The sequence below is a fragment of the Calliphora vicina genome, chromosome 2 (assembly GCF_958450345.1).
Source record: "Calliphora vicina chromosome 2, idCalVici1.1, whole genome shotgun sequence".
Taxonomy (NCBI): Eukaryota; Metazoa; Arthropoda; class Insecta; order Diptera; family Calliphoridae; genus Calliphora; species Calliphora vicina.
This window is the reverse complement of record NC_088781.1, coordinates 28,780,637-28,805,676: the sequence shown is the minus strand read 5'-3', so window position 1 is coordinate 28,805,676 and position 25,040 is coordinate 28,780,637. Positions and strand designations below refer to the sequence as shown.

The 25,040-nt window shown below is 30.9% G+C and overlaps 1 protein-coding gene across 1 annotated transcript in view; it reads right to left on the bottom strand.

Moving 5' to 3' along the window:
• Window positions 1-24,728, bottom strand: part of vari (MAGUK p55 subfamily member vari) — a 35,221-nt gene extending 10,493 nt beyond the window's left edge. Inside the window, exons 1-2 of the mRNA XM_065500826.1 lie at window positions 24,542-24,728; window positions 21,596-21,711 (exon numbers count right to left, since the gene is read on the bottom strand). Coding sequence (XP_065356898.1) covers window positions 21,596-21,711; window positions 24,542-24,641 — 216 coding nt within the window. The 5' untranslated portion in view covers window positions 24,642-24,728. The remainder of the gene's footprint in view (window positions 1-21,595; window positions 21,712-24,541) is intronic.
• Between the last annotated feature and the right edge of the window lie 312 nt (window positions 24,729-25,040).

Below are 25,040 nucleotides of genomic sequence, written 5' to 3'. Positions count from 1 at the left end.
ATTTTTCATCTTGACAACCATTTTGAAGTTTATCATGATAAAAATTTATCAGGTATAGACAGGTATAGCATAGAAACATAGAGATACGTAGAGCGGAAACTAGAATAAAACTCAAACAAAAAAATTACTCAAAATAATTACACATACGAGTGTTGTTTTTGTGTTCACATAACTTTTTCTACTAATACATTCTCACCACTTAGGTTTCTGACAACTGAATTCGGTCTTTGACAGGAGAGTTTCCGCTCTATGTCTATTCTCTATGCATAGAGAAAATATTCATAGAGCGGAAACTAGAAAAAAACTCAAACAAAAAAATTACTCAAAACAGTTACACATACGAGTGTTGTTTTCGTTTTCACATTTTTTTTACTATTTATTCTCACCACTTAGGTTTTTGAAAACTGAGTTAGGTATTTGACAGGAGAGTTTCCGCTCAATGTGTATTTCTCTACGCTTGAAAGTATTAATTGACAAAAGAATGGTAAATCAGGTTTCATATTCATAAAAGTTGTCTGGCCCTTTTAGCGTCTCAGCATTTTGTTGGATATCCCTTGTTTTTATACCCTCCACCACCATAAGTGGTGAATGAGGGCATATATAAGTTTGTCATTCCGTGTGTAACATTGAGAAATATTCATCTGAGACCCAATAAAGTATATATTATTGATCCTTATGAAATTCTAAGTCGATTGAGATATGTCCGTCTGTCTGTCTGTCTGTGTAAAACACGCTCACGTCCAAAATAGACAAACAAAATTGGTAAACTTGCAAGAAAAATGTTTATTGTTCTCCTAAGCAGTTTGGTATTGAAAATCAGCAATATCGGTTCAGTGAAACCAGAGTTATGAACCAAAATGTGAGACAACCTAAAAAAACATGATCATTTTAAAATTGTTTTAGGTATTGTTGCAAATAGATTGCAGATAATACCATACAATTTTACATACGTTATTTTTATGTTAAAAGGACTAACTCTGGTAAAAATTATAGGAATCGGTCCATGATTTCACCTAGCCCCCATACAAATTTCTACCCGAAATATGGTTCTATGGTCTGTAAATGCGTACCAAACTGCAGTATCCACACAAAATTCAGGAAAAATAAGTTTCGTGCTTAAAAAAATCACAACACCAAATTTTTTGTGGATCGGCCCATATTTGACCATAGCTTTCTTACAAATTTCTTACAAATATAGTTATCAGGTTGAAATTCGAAACAAATTTGTTCAATATATACAAAAATCGATGTATCAAATTTTACGATGATAGGTCCAATAATTGGTTATAGCTCCCATATAAGTCCCATAACCCAATATTTTGAAATTTGTCTAAATATATTTGTATACCCTTTTTATACCCTTCAGCTTCGTGAGAAGGGTATATATAAGTTTGTCATTCCGTTTGTAATTTCTACATTTTTCATTTCCGACCCTATAAAGTATATATATTCTGGATCCTTATAGATAGCGGAGTCGATTAAGCCATGTCCGTCTGTCTGTCTGTCTGTCTGTCTGTCTGTCTGTCTGTCTGTCTGTCTGTCTGTCTGTCTGTCTGTCTGTCTGTCTGTCTGTCTGTCTGTCTGTCTGTCTGTCTGTCTGTCTGTCTGTCTGTCTGTCTGTCTGTCTGTCTGTCTGTCTGTCTGTCTGTCTGTCTGTCTGTCTGTCTGTCTGTCTGTCTGTATGTCTGTCTGTCTGTCTGTCTGTCTGTCTGTCTGTCTGTCTGTCTGTCTGTCTGTCTGTCTGTCTGTCTGTCTGTCTGTCTGTCTGTCTGTCTGTCTGTCTGTCTGTCTGTCTGTCTGTCTGTCTGTCTGTCTGTCTGTCTGTCTGTCTGTCTGTCTGTCTGTCTGTCTGTCTGTCTGTCTGTCTGTCTGTCTGTCTGTCTGTCTGTCTGTCTGTCTGTCTGTCTGTCTGTCTGTCTGTCTGTCTGTCTGTCTGTCTGTCTGTCTGTCTGTCTGTCTGTCTGTCTGTCTGTCTGTCTGTCTGTCTGTCTGTCTGTCCGTCTGTCTGTTGAAATCAATTTTCTGAAGGCCCCATATATCTCCGGGATCCAAATCTTCAACAATTCTGTCAGACATACTTTCGAGAATTTTGCTATTTAAAATCAGCAAAATCCGTCCATAAATAACGGAGATATGAGCAAAAATCCGAGACAACCTCTGAAAATTTCATCAAAAAACACAATGTATTGCATGCTTTGACAAAAAAACAACAAAACGTATGCTTGGGTGTGCAAGCTTTGTGTATTTTGTTTTTTTTTGTGTTTTGTTTCTTTTGGCGTTGTTGTTGTTTTTTATACAACTAAACGCTTGTTTGGTTGTGTGTTGGTTTTTTTGACAAAAAATCAACAAATCGTATGTTTTTGGATGTGCATTCTTTGCGTATTTTGTTTTTTTTTGTGTTTTGTTTCTTTTGGCGTTGTTGTTGTTTTTTATACAACTAAACGCTTGTTTGGTTGTGTGTTGGTTTTTTTGACAAAAAATCAACAAATCGTATGTTTTAATGTGCATGCTTTGCGTATTTTGTTTCTTTTGGCGTTGTTGTTGTTTTTTATACAATTAAACGTATGTTTGGATGTGTGTTGGTTTCATTGCCTTGCGTATTTTGTTTTTTCTTTTGGTGTTTTGTTTCGTTTGGCGTTGTTGTTGTTTTTTGTGTTCTTGATAAATTTAGGATGCTGTACGCTGAAAGTGGGCAATGTACATACATATATACTAATTATAAAAAATAATAATGCATCCACAACAAAGGTGAAGGGTATATAAGATTCGGCATAGCCGAATATAGCACTCTTACTTGTTTATACTCTGTTTCTTCACTTGAGGTTAAATGGGAAAAATGTTGATCCAAACGTATTAACTAATTATTGATAAATTTCATACGTTCTAATAGGAATTTCAGTTATAAATTGCTGAATTAGATACAATTTTTTGTACATTTGAAATAAAACATCTTCTGCGTAAACTAGTCTTTCTAACAATTGTTATATTATTTCAGTTGTTATAGGTACCATCATTTTAGGTGGAGGGTATTTAAGATTCGACACGGCCGAATATAGTACTCTTACTTGTTTATTACTGATTCATAGCGACGATGCATTGAACCAATCAAAGAACCGCATCTGATAATTTTTTCGGTATAATTTTGAGTCCGTATTTAGGAATCTACAATCTTCATAGGTTCTCTATTGGATTGATATCTATCTGGTGATTGGTCAGGCCACTTCAAACTACATATTACTATTTCAAACTATTCTCGTTGTAGGGATCATGTGGCGGACTTGACCGACTATACTTTCTTACTTGCTTAACAGTGACGATGCATTCATTGAACTAATTACAGTATCATTCGTTTCATTTGAAATATTTTGTCATTCCCTTATAACCGCATCTGATAAAGCTTCCTTCGTGGTATAACTTGGAATCCGTATTTTGCGTTCTAAGTACAATTTCACATAGATTTTCTATAGGATTTGTGAGTATACCAACATTTTTAAGCGATTTATGCACGTTAAAGTGATTTTCGGAAGCGGGTCTATATGGGAGCTATGACTAATTATGGACCGATCGTAACAAAATTTGGTGACATGAATTTTGTGTATATAAAACTTATTTGGAGCGGAATTTGTGGAGATACATATATAAATTAAACATTTATGACCGATAAAGTACAATTTCGGGAGGACATTTGTATGGGGGCTAGGTGAAATAACGGACCGATTTCAGAGAGTTTCAATAGGCTTGGTCCTTGAGCCGAAAAAATAATATGTACCAAATTTGATCGAAATATCTTCAAAATTGCGACCTGTACTCTGCGCACAAGGTTTACATGGACAGACAATTTTTCGACTCAGAAAGTGATTCTAATTTAAATATTTTTAGGGTATAATGAAATATTTAAATATTTTTAGGTAAACAAAATTTGATTTTGTTTTTAAATTTTTTATTTAATTTATTTTCAATTTTTTAAAAAAAAAATTTTTAAATTTTATTGAAAAATTTTTTTTTAAATTTTATTGAAAAAAAATTTATAACAACGAGTTAAAAAATATTTTTCCCGATTTTGACCCATTGTAGGTCCAACTTACTATAGCCTTATATACATCGTTGCAATGGACTTTGAAATATCTATCATTAGATATCCATATTGTCTATATTAATGACTTAGTAATCCATATATAGATCAAAAATAGGCCAAAAATCGAGGTTATCCCGGTTTTTACCTTATATATCAGCCATTTGTGGGCCGATTCGTCGATTTTAAATAGCATCCGAGCAGGAAGAATTCCCGATATATTGATTTATGAATCATATACATATGTTGGTTATTTGGGGGCTACGGAAAGTTAATCAACATACAGATGGACATGACAACGGAATGACAAAATGGTGAAGGGTATAAAAATCAGAAATCCATATAAGTAAGCTTTCAGCAGAGCAATCGAAAATATAATATTGAAGTGAAATGCAGGGTATTTATAAGAAATGCTTTAAAAAATTTAATTTTTTTATTTTACAATTTTAGAGTAAAAATTGTCATCTAAAATATACATATCTCTACAACAAGAAACACCTAGAAATTCATATTTTTAAAAAATATAATTACACATACTTGTACTATCACACGATCGACTAACTGATAGATGATACACCAAATAACAAAATAATACAAATTACATATATACTCGAAGAATTCATTACATTAATTTTCCCTAAAGAAAGAAAGTCGCATTGTGTTAATTTTTCTTTACGGTTTTCACATATAAATTACACTGCAATATATGTAGTATGTAATGTAGTTTTCAAGTTAACTACACTTTATAAAATAACAAAAACAAAAATAAGAAAACACAATCTTAAAGATAAATAACACATGAAAAACAATCTTTAAGTGAAGCCCCACCAAAACAATTTACTTTTGTTATTTTTATTTACTGCGAATAAAATTTATACATATTTGCAAAAAATTACTTACTACACACAATAACAAAACTAAAAAAAATAAAAACTAAAAGGGCTTTAACCTCTTTTCATAGTGACCATTTATATGCGAATGTGTAAAAAAATTTATGTTTATTTTTTTATTGTTAATATGGCAAAGTATTACAATAAATATGGTTAAATATCAACAGTTAATATGGCATTTAAAACATGTAGAGGGGAGCGAAATAAAAGTTAACAGACAAAAAAAAATCACAACAAATGTGTGGCGAATTCCAAAGAAAACAATAATCAATAAACAAGTTGGGGTGTTAAAGTTGGGTTCAGACGAATCGTAAGTACACTCCACTTCGCCATGAGTGGTAAGGGCATATATATGTTTTTCACTCCATTTAAAATTTCTAGACTTCAAATTTACGACCCCGTAAAGTATATATATTTTGGATCGTCATAAATAGTGGAGTCGTTATCTGTCTGTTTGTTGAAATTAACTTCCCGATGCCCCCAAATAAGTTACAAACATGACTGATATCAGGTATAATCCTGGTTCGTATTAAAGTAGTGGAAATCGGCATTGCACATTATAATTTAAACAATAAAGTTTTTTTGATTCGAAAATGTCGAATTTTGCGCTAACAATGTGTCATATGCTGAAAGTTTTGCTTTATTTCTTTAATTTTAAAAAAGTTTGAAGACCAAGAATTGCATTTCTCCACGGAGATTGTTGTTAAACTCAAGAAGAGCTTGTAAAATCATTGGCAGCTAATCAAGCAGCAATTTCAAAACGTTTGCGTGCAGTAGGATGCATACCATACGAATTGAAGCCCAGAGAACTTGAAAGACGATTTTGCATGTCCGAATCATTACTTGCGATGAAAAATGGATCCATTACGATAAAACGAAGCGTTAGAGATCATACTTGAAGCCCATCCGAATCGACACGAAAGCCAAATATCCATGGTGCTTAGGTATTTGGTGGGAGTCCTACCTATTATGACCTGCTGAAATCTGACCAGACCATCATCTGTTCCGAACGCAAAACGCCCAGAATATGCGATCAGACATGACCTGTTATTTATAATGAAGTGGTTGGGAAGTTTCGCCTCACTCACCTTATAGTCCAGACCTTGCCCCGTCCGATTACTAATTATTTCGATCGATTAAGTACACTATCTCTGGGATACACTTCTCTTTGGAACAGAGTATCCGAAATTAGCTTGAATCGTTCTTGGCCTCAAAAGATGAGCTAACAATGACCAATACTTTGAATAAATTTATATTGTACAAATGTTTCAAAATTTAAGCTAAACATTTGAAAAATAACGCATTTTTAAGTCATGTCACAGAGTGTCTAAAACAGTGGTCGACACACATAGCCAACAGTGGAAGAACGCGATCGATTCAGATGAACAAAATACAAATCTAAACAAAACTCGTTAAAATTATCAAAATGTAAACAAATTGGCTTATTCACTTTCAGTTCCAGTTAAGACCTGGATAACCTAGATAACCAGCAAATACAACTGTTTTTGACAGTCAAAGTGAAATACTTAAAAATTCTTTTAACGAGGCGAGATTAAAATTACTTATTTGGAATAGATTGTACTCTTTCAAATTTATGCAGTTAATGATAATTTTACTTGCAAATAATTCGTTAAGTTAACATTATCTACGGACTCAGTGAATATTTATACTTCCTCCACAGATCTGACAGCAATTTTGCACGTCTGTTAAATATGGATTTTTCCTCGTAATATCCTCCAGGCCATCGAGGAACTATTGTCTTAATCATTAAAATCTGGTACATTGTAACCTTGGACAATGACGGGTATATATTATATGGTTTCCTTCTTCATCGTTCCATTTACTTTCGAAAAGTGACTCCTCTCCATACCTAAAGTATTTCAGTACCAACCTTGAATAACTTTCGACATATAACCCTTGTCACCCTTGCTATCTACCTTGTCTAACCAAGATTGGTCAGTTTTGTGCAAGATCCCTTTAGTAGTGGCTGATCGGTGAAATATTTACAATTTCGCGGTACCAAAAGCAAACTGACTTCCAGTCAGATGATTGATACTATGTTTTCAGGAATCTAATATAACCTGTGGAGTTTTGCAATTTTACACAGAGAATACAGATTCGTGATAGCAACCGAATTTGTTGCCAATCGAATGATTCGGTTGTACACATAGAATTTTTCGGTTCTATCAACAGAAATACAGTTGACAAAGAATTTCGATTAATGCAACCAAACTTTTGTTACCTTTTTTAAAATTCTATAGCCACAATTGTAAAATTCAGTCACTAAGGTAGAATCATTCGATTGGCAACAAATTCGGTTGCTATCACGAATCAGTTTTCTCTGTGTAATTATAAATAAACCATAGAATCTATGAAATTATAAAAACCGATCAATGAGTGAAACAGTTCTTGAAAAGTTTTGTTATTCCGAAGAAAAATTTATAGTTATTAACAGATCGACAGGGTACAGATAAACATGCGAAATAAGCTTGGCCTTAGAATAAATATATAGAACGGAAGAAGAGGAGAGAAATGTCAAAGAAAAACATTAAACAAAATTACTCTCTTTTCACGCATATACAATAACAAAATACATAGCAATACATTCTCATGAATTAGGTTTTTGACAAAAGAATTAGGTTTTTGGCTCTCTAGTTGTCATATATGTAAGTGATTGGCAGTCTTTATACGTTATTCAGTTTTCATTTAATCAACTGTTTTTTTTTTAATAAAAGCGGAAATCACTCTTCGTTGCAAACTATCCCTACAAACCTTGCATATGTTGCAAATCTAGGATAACTGCTAAAGTTTACCATCACGATAATTGGTTAACATTAAAACATTGTTAAATAAATCGTGCAGATTATTTATTTGTAGTCTGCATGTTTACAGTTTTATTTCCACTTTTATAAATATTATTAATTTTAATTAACTTTTATCGATCAGTCATTACTCAGAGAGCAAGAGAAGATTTAGCTTAATCATTCTAAATACTGCCAGAAAAATACGTTACAAAAGTCACAAAAGTTTGTTTATTCTTAATGAACAAAGAAATTTCGTTTCGAGAAGATAAACAACTGCTCAATCAGATTAATTATTTCGATTTAGTACGCGTTAACAAAATGATTAAAAACACTGAGCAACAAATTATGAATCATGATACGGGAGTATGGGAACACAAACCAAGGAACTGTTTAAACGCTTTCAAATAATATAGTGATTTTTAATTTCATAAGTCCTTTATACATACATTTCTTTAAACCCATGCGAGAAATTTATATCAATTGTTTTAATTGCAATAGTCCCATGATACGCATTCGTAATCGAATAAAAAAATATTTCGTTATCGAAATTATAAAAAATTGTACTAAATTTCTTTCTTGATATCGAATGTCATGATCTCAAATAAGAAAATTACGATCAGTTTTACTCGATATCGAATACGGTGATTCGGTCTCAGGAACATTTACAGAACTTGTTCTAAAATAACCAGTTCTAGAACGAGTATAATCAGAACCACTTCAGATTCTTTAATTACAGCCTTGGAACTAGTGATGTCGCAACTACTTCTGGAATAGTTTTTAAGGAACTAATTCTTTGGCACTAGTTTACATTGGTTCTAGACTAGAGAAACGAGTTTTTTTACAAAATCATTTTAATAGAATTCTCAAATATGAATTCTTAATGAATTCAAAAATATATGTAGTTAGCAATTTGTTAAGGTAATTCAATAAATAAGGCAAAAAACAGACAATTTCAATCAGACATCAGTTTTTAAGTATGTATGTTTCCTCGGAAAAGTTTCTCTAGAACTAGCTCCGAAGGTGATAATTTCAAACAAAAATCAATTATTAAAGAACTAGTTACTCGGAACCATCCTTTAGTACCAATTCTGGTACTGATAATTTCAAACAAAACACTAGAACGAGTACTGGCTATATGCATGCATTACAGAACTATTTGTAGAACTAATACAGGGCCGAATTACCGCATTCGTGATCGAACAATTATGTATTTCGATATCGAAATTCTAATAAAATGTACTAAATTTCTTACAGAATTCTTCAATATGTGTCCAATATGCAATGCCCGCTGAATGAATTCAAAAATCTATTAAGTATAAATGAGGTAATTCAATCTGCCTCTTGAAACTATGTAGTTCCAATATGTTTTTAAATGTATGTTTGCTCGTAAAAGTTTCTCTAGAAGGTGAGAATTTGAAACAAAAATCATTTATGAAAGAACTGGTTACTTGGAATGATTCTTTAGTACCAGTTCAGGTAGTGACAATATCAAACAAAACTTTTTTGCTCGCAACTCCACACTAGAACTAGTACTGGCCATACGCATTCATTATAGAACTAGTTCGTGATCGAATGAGCTATCATATCAAACAATTATTTGGATATCGAAATTCTAATAAAATGTATTAAATTTCTTGCTCGATATCGAATGACAAAACCTCAAATAAGAAAATTGCGATCAATTTTACTCGGTCCCAGGTTTTCCTGGTACATAATTATATTTAATCCAATAATATCCAATACAGAACAAGTTCAGTTAGTTTAGTAACTATTTATAGAGTGTCTAAGCTGACAATTTAATTTCAAGCTTCCAGTTAATCGATGACGAAAGAAAACCATTCCAAAGAATTTTAAAAACGTATATTCTTTCGACATTTCTTTTATATTTTGATGACAAATTTCTTGGATTCCAAAAATTATCCGAATATTTTCTTATTATTAAGACTTAAATCAATTTGTATTAATAATCCAGGAAAAAAATTATGAAATTCTCTTAATTTCACATACAAACTGATAATTCGAGAATATCTTCAATTCAACATTTTGTCTAATGCTTCCAATTGTTGCACATGGAAAGACCAACCTATTATACTCTTATGAAACTGGGAATACCCAACTAATGTGTGGCGAATTCGAAAATTATAAAATTTTTATACATCATTATTTTACAAAAAATTATCACGAGCTTCACAAATTTCTTGAACAAAAAGACGATTGTTGTTGAATTTATAATTATATAATTAAACAAATCACAATAAATACCTTTTCAGTAAATGCAGGTGTTTATTTAACATTTATTTGTAAATTGTTCACTAAGAAAAACATGATTATTTTGTTTAAAATAAATAAGTATTATTAAGAAAATTACTTATTTTTTGGGGGACCACTCCCAAAAAGACATAAAAGCTTGAGTTGACCAAGTCGTGGTTTAAAAAAAAAGAGAAACACATACAATAATAAAAGTGAGGGAGCATTGAATATAGAGAGAGCAAGAAATAAAATAAAGAGAGAGCCAAGATAAATTTGTAGTAAACAACAAAAAATAAAATATAAATAATATTACACAATTATAATAACAATGTCAAATACAACAAACACTACAATAAAATTCTCCATTTAAGTCTTAGTGGACTTTTTTCAAAACAGACTTTTTGTACACAAATGTTTTTGTGGTTGTTATTGTTGTTTAGCTGTTATTCTTTTGATACCAACAATAACGAGTACAAGCACACGACGAAAAACAGTTAAAAGGAAAAAAGAGTCTAAACAAAACATTCATTCAGTCATACATACAACATTTTATACAGATATGGATAGATACGTCATCGTCTTTAAACGAAAAGTGGTTTTTTAACTTAATAGTTGTTTTACATTATTTTTTCTTTTCTTTTTTTTGTATTACAGTAAGGTTTTGTTTAGGGCACTATAGTAATTTGTTTAAAAGTAACGAATTAAAAATCACCAAGGTAGCACTCGAAATTGATGGACACAAATTGCTTGAATTCTTTTGGTTTATAATTAATATTGATTTTCTTTTGGTTTATAGGTATTAGTATTACTTTTTTTTCAATTTACACTGCAAATTTATTTTCTTTTAGTTGCACTCGTTTATTGAATGAAAACTTTCGATTGTATTCGCTTCGACGGAAAAACTTGAACTGATTGACTATATGGTTACAGAAATATACACCTCAAATTTCGAAAAGCGACACTCATTAATTAAGAATCTTAACTTTTAAAGTTAGAGACGAAAAAAACACACAAACACAGAAAAATAAAACTGTTGAATACTCGCATGAATAAAGCGGGAGTTTAAGTTCGTTGCAATATTTTAGAGATCTCAAAAAAACGCTCTCAAATCCACACACACAAACTACTTTAAGCCATATTATTCCCCCCAAAAAAAGAGAGTATTCAAAACTTTAAGCCATTCTCTTAAATTTGTTTATTCACTCGTTTCTTTATGGCAACCGCCCGTTGTTTGCCTTTTTAAAGTCTTTCAAGTTTTGTACTCGTACCTTACCTAAACACAGTCCAAATGTTACTAACTTGAAAACATGAGTATTCAAACGACCAAACCCCAACCAAAGCAAATCAAACTAGTGGAATGTTTTAGTCTCACGAGTGGAGACTAGCTTGTATCCACACAGCTAGCGAGTTAGCTTGTGTGCACAAGCTAAAATAATTGGAAATGATTTTACTAAGTTTTCGAACTTATTGTGGCGACGAATTCACTTAAGGCGAACAAAATAGAGGGGAAATGTTTTACACTGTACGAAAAGCTAATGCTTGTTTAGCATGCAAATGTAGTTTTTTAATTGTAGTGTCAGTTTTATGTGTAGCATTTAATAATTATGGGGTTGAAAATGATGGGGTTATAAGTACATGTATGTAGGTCGTTTTTAGTTTAAAAAGTTAGTAAACACTTGGTAAGTTTTCATATGTCACATGCAATATTTATAAAATGTATTATAAATATTTCGGTGCAAATGTATCCACAGAGTTATAAATGTATAAATAGTCAATCAGTGTCAAAACAAGAATCTAAAAATTTATGACATTTTAAGCTTTTAATACAGTAATTAATGCTACATATGTATATAGATAGTGTATCCTAAAGTAGCTATTAGTCTTTCAAAGTTATTTCTTAACATCTTCAGAGATCTTATTCGTGTTATTATTATAAATTTGAGAGATCGAAGGTTACTCCGCACATTATCAAACCTGGACAACAATATTAGCGGGATGTAAACTGTGGTTAATATATTGACATTAACTTAATCACCTATTGGCAATTAGTATCACTAACCTTTTCCGGCTGATTTTCATGTTATAAATTCTTGGTATATTCGAAAAGATTCGCTTAGCTTAAATCAACTACATAGTTATTTTGGAATTTCTACTGCAAACTTTGCTTCTTAAATAGAAATATAAATATGCTTGGAAAGAAAACTTTTGTTCTTTAAAATAAATAAAGTCAGACAGACACAACTGCACAACTGCAGATTCAGAACCTATGAACCAGGGGTGTCAGATCTTTTTTAACCTTCATCGAAACTGAATAAAGGTGAATAAAGCTATTTTCATATAAATATGAAAAGATGTTAAAGTCATTTGAAGAAAATAAAACCAATTACTTATCGCCATGTCGCCAAAGTTAAATTTTCATCGCCACAGACGTAAGAACTAGCGCTGTATGATAAACCAAACGTGGTGTTATGGTGCCCAAATTATTATTACTGAGTAAAAAGAGATTTAAAATTCCAGCTGTGGATAAAAGGTTTTGATAATATTGTATGGCACACACAGAAAAGAGTTTGATTGGAAATCAGTTCCCATTTTAAATATTTAATAAGATGAACTGAAATTAAGATATCATAATTAAAAAACTATAATTTCAATAGATTTTCTATGATAGGAATTGTAAAAATACAATTTCAATCGAATTATTGTTCTGACAATACTAATGTTAGTTATCTTAACCATCTTAATGTTTTCTAAAATTTTAGTTATTAATTCGTCTACCATGACTAATTTAAATTCAGCAATATTCGTTCAATCCCCAAATATTAGTGGTTGTAATCGAAAAATTCGATTACGATATGAAAAATTCAAATTCGGTGTTCTCAACCGAAAGAAAAATTTCTATTGGTAGAAATTTTTGACAAAACATTTAGCTTGTATAAAATAAGTTGAAATTCACAAAATAATTTATTTTGTCTAAAATATTTTTAATTTTGCAAATTTAAACAAAACAAAGATCTACTAATTTTTTTAACTTAACAAATGAGCATTAGGAGATTTACATTAAAGTGTGAGTTTATTGGATTTATATTAAACTATTCATTAAAGACGTGTTCAAATATTTTTTTAGGTTTCATAACAACAATCACATCTGTATGATAAGGAATCGTTTAGCACTATATCTCATCTTGGAAGTTAGTTGCGAGGAGTCAGCCTATGACCGTCGATAGTTCTTTCGCAATAGAAAATATCCACGCTATCTTGAACTCGTCAACAAAACACCGATACATTTTTCTGGGTTTTAAAATGTATGTTAATCTTTTGTTCTCACATTGTTTTCCTGAATGAATTATTTCACTCATTTTATTTACAGACACAGAAATGTCAAGATTATTCAAGTTCTAAATCAGCCTCAATCTAAACAAGAAAATATGTCAAATAGCCACTACCATTTTAAAAATTTCAAATAAGTGAAAATATTGCAATGTTAATTACACACTTTTCCTTTATATATTAAGATTTTGTACATATTTTAAGAATAAACACATTCTACTTTTATCAATAAATGGGAGAAAAGTTAGAAACGTCCTTAACTTAAATCATGTGCTAGAAAAAATCGTAATTATCACCACTAACATATTCTGTCCTTACTACCGAATTATATTATTTTAAACAGTTGAGTCTACCATTAATTCAGCAAGAGAATAACACAGCTACCATATATTCAGTCATGCCAATCGAATTTTGTGATAGTACGTGCAACCGACAAAATTCGATTGGCGACATATTCGGTTGTGAACATGAATCAGTTTTCTCTGTGCACTCATGAAACCATAGGTCTAAAATCAAATCCTATCTTGCGCATTTTGACTTTTATCCAATAATATTTCAATACATATTTTTATACCCTCCACCACCACAAGTGGTGAATGAGGACTAACTCTGGTGAAAATTATAAGAATCGGTTCATGATTTCTCCTAGCCCGCATACAAATTTCTTCCCGAAATATGGTTCTATGGTCTATAAATGCCTTCAGAATTGCAGTATCCATACAAAATTCAGAAAAAATAAGTTTCGTGCTAAAAGAAATCACAACACTAAATTTTTTTTGGATCGGCCCATATTTGACCATATCCCCATATAAAGTTCACTTCCAAAAATCACTTAAATTAGCATAAATTTCTTATAAATATCGCTATTAAGTTGAAATTCGTCATAAATAATCCCCATATATACCAAAATCGCTATAACTAATTCTATGATGATCGGCCTATAATTGGTTATAGCTCCCATATATATCAACCTAAAAAATATGTATGCTGGTGTAGGGTATTTAAGATTCGGCAAAGCCGAATATACCGTTCTACCTTGTTTTCAATATTTTTTTTGTTGGATAAAATACGAAATGCGCAAGATAGAATTTGATTTTAGACCTATGGTTTCTTGAGGAAACTTTCTTAGAATTTTCCGTAGAATGCGTTTCTGCTATACGATTTTTACATTTTGATCGTCCATACAAATCGACCCGGCCGCTGAGTATAATTACGATGCAGCAGTCACTGAATTGACATTGACACGAGTGTGACTCGGGTCATACGGGAGCGAGGTTAAACTTGGTCTTGAGCTTTAACTTTTTGTCCTTAACTTGTTGTTTATGCTACATTTTTTTTAATTCAACATCGACATTTACGGATCTAAACGCAAATTCTAGAAGCAAAAAAAAAACTTTCATTCACCGTGTACTATATAAATGACAGAAACGAAAATTGCAGTTGAACTGCTGAAATAGTAACTGTATTAAACGAAAATTAAATCAAAGATCATACGTAATTGGATAATACGCTTCGGAAACAGCAAATTATGCAACAAAATTTATAATATCGGGAAAAATTTTGGTTTCCGAATGTCCATTATAGTCACTCTTCAGAATGTCTCGAAATCTCATTAAAAGATGACCGACATTTCAGTACCAGATTGGATGTCTATATGATTTCAAGGCTGCCCATCGGCATATATCCGTATATCCGATAAAATCTCCGTGTCATTCTGCTTTAAACATGTTTTAGCAGATATTAATAAGTACTAAATCAGTACTTTTCGAAGCTACTCAGTCCTTAAGCCAAACTTTATATCATGCCGGTTAATATCATTTATGTTGGAAAGTTGCTAATTGTACATCAAAGGGCGTTATCGGTCAATAGCAATTTAATGTTACATACTTGTAAAATATATGGACTCCAAAAATTTAGCCACTGCCAGTGGTATTTGTAAAGGTCGTTTTTGAAATTCGTTACATGCGCTAAAATGACGCGGGGGAGGCGTATATATGTATGTATAGGGGGTATATTGCTTTTGGCATCGGTAGTAACTATTCTCAATATATACAGCATTTTTTATAATTCATAGCACTATACAATTGTAGTAAATGAGATTTCACTAATTATTAATTTAGGGGTACAGAAATAGTTACATTCATTCTATTAATCTGCACGTTACTTCATTTGCGGTAATGGGTATTGTAAAAACAAAAGCCCTTGATGTTCTAATAATGTCCGTTGGATTTAACGTTTTTCAATGATTGAAAGAATTCATTAGCATGGCATCAGTTTTCTAAAAATATATAACAAACCATTGCCATTTTCTCTTGAACTACCCCAAAAAATAATATATACATTAGGGTGTGTCGATTTAGCAATCTATATTTTGCCATCGATTTTTCGATTGCTTTTGGCATGAGGAACATTTTTAGACTTTTTCTGAAATTTGGGCGCCTTGAAAATGATTTTTTTGATATGTCGTAGTGTAAAATTTTTTTCCTCATGCCAAAAGCTATCGAAAAATCGATGGCACAATATCGAAAAATGTTTGTCCTTACAAACCGGCCCATCCTAATGTATACACACAGCCTCAAAAATGAGTAAACACCACAAATTGTTTGATTTTTTAAGATAATGAAAATCCTAAAATCTATCCATCGATTAAAATTTAAAAGTTTCGGTTTGTTGGAGATTGGGCTGAATAATAGATACTGTTCAGCAAAAAAAAGATTTAAGTCAGACTCTAATGATTTTCATGATCTTTGAGGCTGTATATCATGGATCATGTGTTGCAATTTTAGTGAGCTTTTAATGGATCTTGTTCATACCTATAATAGTAGACTCTACTAATGAAAGATTCTTATGAGACATCGTGCTAAAGTTTGATAACAGAAGATGAGTAAAGACCATCACAAAATGGAAGACCACAAATATAGAAAACAAACATTATCGTAGATCTGTTGTCAGTACAAAAACCCAATGATTGAAGCAAAATATTAACCTGTAACTTGTAGCATAATTTTAGATCAATTAATCATAAACACTGTTCAAGGTTTTTAATATTTAATTTCTAACACAAAAAGATGAGTAAAATTATGTAATATCCATTTTATTTATAAACATTCTATACATAAATATAAAATATAAAGTTTTTAGAAACGTGTTTATAAGCGAGATTAAAAGTTCTTTATAAAATCAGGTTTATTGTATTATTTATAGTAAGATAAAAGTAAATTTAAACTTCAATGCAAAATATGAACGTTATTGAAATATTTACTAAGTCATGCTGAAATTACACAATTTTGGTAAAAGAGTTGGTACTACTTCCGTTTAACTAAAAACTTCTTCGGCTATGCGATCATATCTTAAATTCCTGATGAATTGGGTTTCACTTTATAAACTACGTATGATGGGCAGTCAAAATGTTCTTGATGTGAAATGTTAAATTTTTAATTAGGTTAGTCAAACCAAAAACTGGTAGCTTTTACTTTCTTCATTTCATAGAATTCCAAATACCATAAACTTTTAAAATACTCTATAAAATAAACAAAATGTTGGCTCACAAATAACTTCGAATAACCCTAAACAGGTTTAAGTTTAAACTCATGAATAAATTGTGTATTTATGCTAAAATGCATACAAGTGTTGCATGAAAGACTCTAACGTAATATGTAGTATCTGTGTATCTTTCTTATGTTTGTTTTGGCTATTAGTATTTCCCCAAAAAAAACCGGTTTCATTTAAAATAACACTTATTTTTAACGTTTTCTATATACCTCAACTTCAATACTAAGATATCGATGTTTTTGTGCTCTGAAAGCTTTTACAATGTATTGTAATAAATATAAAGCTTTTTTACATAACACATGCATGCATATGACAATAATGTATCTGATGAATAAACTTATTTGTACTTTAAACAATTCAAAAGCTTTTGTTTTATTCACATGCCACTGGTGGTGGTGGTGCACTAGAAGATTACTAGAATGTGGCGACACCATGATTTATTGAATCTATTCTAATTTTGTTGCTATTCTAATCTCTGCGACAAAATCTATTTATGTTAATTAATGCTTAAACTTGTAAAAGTGTTCTTCAAAATGTATACTTTCACTCTGAACAATATATTGTAGTTTTATTTCAAAGGTCACGCTATTCTTATAATATGCGTGATATTATTTTCACGATTGTTTTGCTAGTTTCGTGCAAACCACGCCAATAAAAACATGCCTAAAATTAATTTGGTCTAGTGTTTTCTTATGTAAATTATGGACACAATTTTCCATTAATAACTATTACGTGTTACATATATGTCTGCTATCTAAGAGGAATAAAGAAATCATTTAGCTGTGATTACAATTAAGACGATAGGTCAAAAACTGGTATAATTATGCAAATACTTATTTGTAGGGGGCAGATTTTATGCAAAATATGCCTGAAAAAAATCAAAATATGACATTAAAATTAATAAAATATGCCTCTATATATTTGTGTAGAAACATAAAATTTAACTGTGGATAGCCTAATGTCAAAAATTTCAATACACAGTTCCAACCATAGAGAATTATACATAGAGACGAGACACTACGATTTGTCAAACAAAAATACAACAAAAAATATGTTTGATACAACAACAAAATACATTGACTAGCATGTATTTTGTTGTTGCGAGAGATAGGTTTTTGACAACAGACTTAGGTTTTTGACAATTACGTCTCGTCTCTATGTTACCCTATGGTTCCAACATTAAAAATTATAATTGTTCTTTGAGAAAAAGATGGATGTATTAATTATAATATCTTGAGAATAACACTCGTTTAACGTCATAATCTTTAGATTTTTCACTCCCATTTTCCAAGTTCTAGTTCATATCTATGCAATTTTGTGTTTTTGTCGCCAAACGTTCAAATTGTACTTGTATGTTTGTTTTGAAATATTAGTTTTCTAATGTAACCTGTCATGTGTGTGGTTAAATTATTATACATTTTATTCGTTTTAGCAAAACTAAATGACTAATATTTGTGTTCATTAATTCGAATTTATTTTGATTAAGTAAACACCCTTAATTACGAAAATTTGATGATGACGGTATGTTGACAAATGCGAATGCATGAATAATTTTTTAATATCCTTAATAGAACGTGACTTGTCAAGGTAATTGAGAGATTTATCAAATGTTTGGATTAGTAAATGAGAAAGTACAAACATTTCTAAATTTTTATTTTCTATTTTCCTACGTGAATTTCCCTGGAATCGATAAGTTATGTTATTTTCATTTGGTATCAATTATAATTCTCAAAGGTGTCTCATACGTAAACAGTGGTTTTTAATTTCACATTTGAATTTATGCAATACAAGTAGCCCTTATAGATATCGGCTTTAACTATTTCATGAGAGAAATATATCACAATGTTACCCTGTAATATTAAAATGGGATAATTTTAACCAGTTTTGGGCACTCAAATTCGTTAAAAAGAATCAAATTGGAGATTGTGCTATCGGAAAATTCGTTTAATGCAACACTACTAATGTGGCATGTTCTGTTTTTTAATAGATAAGTATTGCAGACAAACCTGACTCCTTAGCTAACATTCAGGTTTGATATTAAATTGAGAATTATTTGAAAACAAATCTTTTCTCAAATGTGAATCGTTTGAGAATGATTTGATAAACATTCGAGATTAATAGGTTTAGAGAAATACACATAGAGAGGAAACTAGAAAAAAACACATACAAAAAATTTACTCAAACACATACAAATGTTGTATTTGTTTTTATATAGATTTTTTACTATAAATACATCGGAAACTCTGCTGTCAAAGACCTAACTCAGTTGTCGGAAACCTAAGTTGTGAAAATGTATTAGTAGAAAAAACTATGTGAAAACAAAAACAACACTCCTATGTGTGATTATATTGAGTAATTTTGTTATCTGAGTTTCCGTTCTATGTGTAATCATAGAGGAACAGATATAGAGCGGGAACTAGAAAAAAACTCAAACAAAAATATTACTAAAAATAATCACACGTGTGTTGTTTTTGTTTTCACATAGTTTTATTTACTAATACATTCTTACCACTTAGGGTTTTGACAACTGAGTTAGGTCTTTGACAGGAGTGTTTCTGCCTTATTTATAGTTCTCTATTTGTGTAATTCTCTATGATAATAGCATTGTCGACAAAAAGGGGATCTTAATCTCAATTTGAGCTATTCTCAAATGTCAATCGTTTGAGTACGGTTTGATAAACATTTGAGAATTATAGTCTTCTATACAAAACGGGGAGGTTAGGCCTCAATATAATATCAAATCAAGAAAATTAAAATGCTCAAATGTTTTTTTAATCAACTTAAACTCCAAATGAAGATTGTTGATGACGCCCTTGGCAGGGTAGAAAATGCATTCCAATTTGCCAATTGTCTAAAATTTTAGTATTCAGTGATATTCTTTGAATTATTACAAATAAATTATAATAAAAATGAACTTAAGCCTAATTAAAAAATTTACTTTCAAATTATATATACAGTGAGGCCTCGATTATCCGTGATTCGATTAACCGGCAACATCAATTATCCGGGAAAGAAAAATAAAATATTTTTGGATCGATTTCAACTTTTTTGCATCGATTAATCGTAATTAACTCGATTATCCGGGATTATAAGCAACATTTTTTTTCGATTATTTTTGAACAATCAAACACAATGTGAATAAATCGAAAAGGGGAGTTACCTCGACTTTTAAAGTTTTGTGTAGAAAGTGATTCTGTTATTGGCTTTCGATCTTTCCTGAAAGAACGAACTCCAATTTCTGGATTAATAGTGATGAAAAGGCTAAAATATTCCACTCAAAATTAAACAAAAAAACGATATGGAATTCACAACCTTAATGCTGCAGGAGAAAAATGATTATATAGCTGCCATCAATGGAAAATCAATGGAAAAACTCAACATATCAATGGAAAAACTCAACAATGAAAACATTACTGTGAAATTTTTCCCACCAAATGTGATGTCTTTCCGATGGGTCAGGGTGCAATATGGGGCTTTAAATGTCATTATCGAAGAACTCTAGTGTAAAAACTTGTTACGTCAATCAACAGAGAAGAATTCAAGAAAGCACTGTTCTCAATTAATAATGCTTGGAACGCTATTAATTCTGCAGTTTTGAGAAATGCGTAGAATAACTTACTCTGTCCAGAAAATGAAGGGGTGTAGGCATATGTCCGAAATTTAATTAAATCCTTAAATAATTTTATTATTACTGATATAATTATGTAATTACAACAATATGTATTAAAAAACTACTCAAAATTGGTACTCAATTAACCGGGAAAATTGATTATACAGAATGCTTACGGTCCCGACCAATACGGATAATCGAGGTCCCACTGTATAAAAAAGTTCGAATAATTACCAAAAATCTATAAATAAAATATGTGAAAACAAAAACAACAGTAATTTTTTGGTTTGATTTTTTTTCTAGTTTCCGCTCTATGTGTATTTCTCTATGTCTTTAACATCTTTCAAATTGTTTTCTATGTTAAATTTTAACATTTCTCTAAGTTTTGAGAAGCCATTGAGAATTGTTTTGGTATCAACTAAAAATAATATAAGCAGCATTTATGGGAGTAGTACACTGTACACGTACGTAAGAGAAGAGTAAATGAAAAACGCGGCGCCCATGTTTTGCCTTTCCCTGGAGTAGAAAGAGACTTAATTTAAAGAAATATTGTCAGGCTCCCAGAAATGAACAAATAAAGGAATAAATGTGTCCTGCCTTAATAACATATTGCAAAGAAAATGCGCTTATTTCAATTGTTTAAATAACTTCTCCCTTTTCAACACTCTGCATCATAACATAATGCTGCTGTTACCTGAGATCATTTATTTTAATCTCTAAAGATCCAAATAATAAATGTCCCCAATTGTATGCACACATACAATACCACCTTTTCGTAAACACTACACAGACACTTATCCACATTTTGTTAATTCCCCTTTAAAATACCTTGGTAAACAGAACATAAACAAATAACTGTATATAAACAAAAAACAACCAAAACAAAAAACATTAACACGCAATGCCAACGTAATATTAAATACCAAAACATAAAATCAAAATATGGGTCAATTAAAACACTAAAAATCAAAATGACACATTATTATCCATTCCCCCCCATACCTAAAGAACGGATGGATGAAAAGCCAACTAATTGTAATGTATGTAATAAAAGTAATTGACGTAAATACGGTTTGTGTTAATAACTTACCAACAGTTCCTTGTTGGGTGTTGATGGATTACTTAGTAGGAGACCTTTTAGGAATATTTCATCAGTACTTGAATGATCTGACAAATTTTTGCCATCAACTGCATGTTTATAGCCATCTAAATGAAGAGAGAGAAAAGAGTAAACAGTTTTTAAAAAAATAAAAGAAAAACGAATATTTTATACACACGGAAAATGCAAAAGATTTAAAAAATTTACTAAAAATAAGACAATGACCTATTCGTTTATATTTCTCTATACTATATACATAAATCCATCCATACATACATTCATATATGTAGATCTGACAAAAATAGTGGAACACATATGGTTTTAAGATTAAAAGCTAAATGCATAAGTAGAGGTCGACTTTTAAATACACTAAGTGTAAAAAATCAAATGTGTTATTCATACCATGAAATCAGAGATTTATCTTAATAAGATAATACGATTAGTCAAAGTCAAACGTTTAAAAAATTATGTTATTTTTATTTGATATCCAACGTAATTCTCAAAGGTCTCTCAAACCTTAATAGAGGTTAGAATTTTACATTTAAATTAAATTTAAGAATGATTTGAAAAACTGTATTTTCTCAATTTTATATCAAATGTTTGCATTCCGTTTGCAATTTCCACATTTTCCATATGTGACCCGACAAAGTATATATATTCTGCATCGTTATAGATAGTAGAGTCGATATTGCCATGCCCTTCTGTCTGTTGAAATAAACTTTCCCAAGCCTCCAAAAAATTAAAAACATTATTGATATATCAATATATCGGGTATAGTCCTGGTTCGGTTGCTATTTAAAATCAGTAAAAATGGCATATAAATGGCTGAAATATAAGCAAACATTTGTTGAGCTATTTTTCATCTGTATCTCAATTACTAAAGGTAGGGTCACACATGGCAAATATTTGCTCAGAAAAGCGTAACCACTTTTATTTAGCACAAATTAGTTTAACGTGTTTACTCTTACAAGTGTTTTTTAAGATCAAACAGCATCAAATAAAATAAAACTAAATAGTTTGTTTTGAATCATCCAAAGTAAAATAAGTTTTTGAAAAAAATAAAAGAATTCAAATATATTTTATTTAGTGGTCACGTCTTTTTCGTCAAATATTTGTCATGTGTGACCCTACCTTAAGTCATATACAAAAATGATATCAAAAGACAAAAGACAAAGACCTTTCCAACGACGTATAAAACACCATTGATCGGACCTACAATTGCTTCAAATCTGAAAAAATGTCACGAAGTTGCATTCACGATTTGAAATTTACGGTCTTAACGGTTGCTTGCAACAGTCAGCTTGTTTTTAAACATTTGCATTGCTCGAAACTTCTACTTATCAACAATGTCGATATCACTCTATTATTAACATTGTTTGTAAGTACATATAACAATATTAACTGATAAAGCTGCTAAAAGCTCTAGTAATAGAAAAGCTCTAGTAATGATAAAGCTGCTAAAAGCTCTAGTAATAGAACATTCCAGTTTTGTCCGTTAAATAGATAATTCATGAAACTACTAGAAGATGACACTGTGTATATAAATAGTAACAGGAAATTGCAGTCAGTCAGTTAATCAAAGCCGCTGTTAGAATTAACATCAACTGTATTACCAATGTATTGTTGTACATTATAAAGTGGATAATATAAAGTGTGTGTATTAAAACAAAGTGACTAATTTAAATTGTTGTATAAATTTTACTAAATAGTGTTAAAATTTTAAACTACTAAACTGCTTTTATTTGCAATTAAAAGAATACGGTTTATTTAAAGGAAATAAACCGCCGTTTTTAAAATGTAAAAACGTAACAAAATGTTTTAACTAAAATTTTTTTCACCAACATTTTTTTTCAACCTGATTTTTATACCCTTCGCAATGAGAGCAAGGGTATAAAAAAATCAGGTTGAAAAAAAATTTTAGTTCTTCATTCCGTTTGTAATTTCTACATTTTTCATTTCCGACCCCACAAAGTATATATATTCTGAATCTTTATAGATAGCGAAGTCGATATAGCCATGTCCGTCTATCCGTCTGTATATAGAAATCAACTTTCCGTAGCCCCCAAATAACTTACATACATGATTCATATATCAATATATCGGGAATTCTTCCGGCTCGGTTGAAATTTAAAATTGACAAAATCGGCCTCAAATGTCGGAGATATAAGGAAAAAACCGGGAAATCGGGATTCATTTTGAAATTTCCCGGGAATTCCCGCTTAGAACAAATTATTCAATTTTAAGTATGAAGACTTCGTTAAAAACTCTAAAAATGTCTTTTTAGAGTTTGTCATTTGTATCGGAATGGTTTCAATTTACATTATATTTTGTTCTACCTTCGTTAGACTTGAGATTCTGGTATTATTTTATTTTTTAATTTTGAATTGGCAATTTTTTGCTTATTAAATCAAATATTAAGTAAAGGGTTAATTAAAACTTGAAGAAAACCCAATAATATTAAACAAAATTCAATTTAACCGAAGTAGTTTTATTCCAAAAATTTTCGTTTTACTCTTTGTTAAAAAGTAAAATAATTCTAATACTAAAATAATTCCATTTTCGATCGGAATAGAATTCTTCGGCAGCCCTCAACATTCACGATTTTTTGGAATAATTTGAATGATGAACTTTTATTGGTCTATTTGGGTTTAATCTTTTTTGTTGTATGATTCTTCTGCATTTGTTTTGGAGCTTTAAGCATTAAATGCGGTAATTCGGACCCAGAATTTCAATTTCTGGTTAAAAATAAAAAAAAATGTTTGGTACAATTACATACATACGAATAGGTACAAACATGATGACAAATCTATTATGCTCATCCTTCCCACAGTAGGGTACATAACAAAATAAAATCAACACACTCACACATACGAAATACAACAAAAGCAACCGTAATAAAGAAATGAAAAGCTGCTCATCATTTGTTGCCCCACTTACCATTATCGGTCGCCTCAACCTCATCGCCAATGTTTACTTTATTGATGCTCGCCAATAGATTTACTTTATCCTGACGTTCTTTACGTGTTAAACGCACCATGGCCACTACAATTGATTGCTTTTTGGAACCGTTATTGCAACACGCTAAAGTAATTGCTTTCTATCTTATTTTTCACAGGATGAACAACGAATGAGGAACGAAGGTTTTGTTGGGATGTTGGGACAGAGGAGAGGAATGAGGAACAAAGGAAGGTACAGTAATAAAATCTGCGGAAAGTTGTTTGCCAATCCAATATTGGTAGTAGTAGTGTAGGTTACCAGGCCACGAAAGAGAATGTACAGAGTATAGTTATGTACACACAGTATTAGCAGGATATTTGTTGAAACGATAATAATGTGGTGGAAGTAGGAGACGGACGACTACGACGAATGATGACGCACCACCGTAAGTTTAAAATGAAATTTAATTCGCTGGACACATGGAAAGGAAGTAAGAATT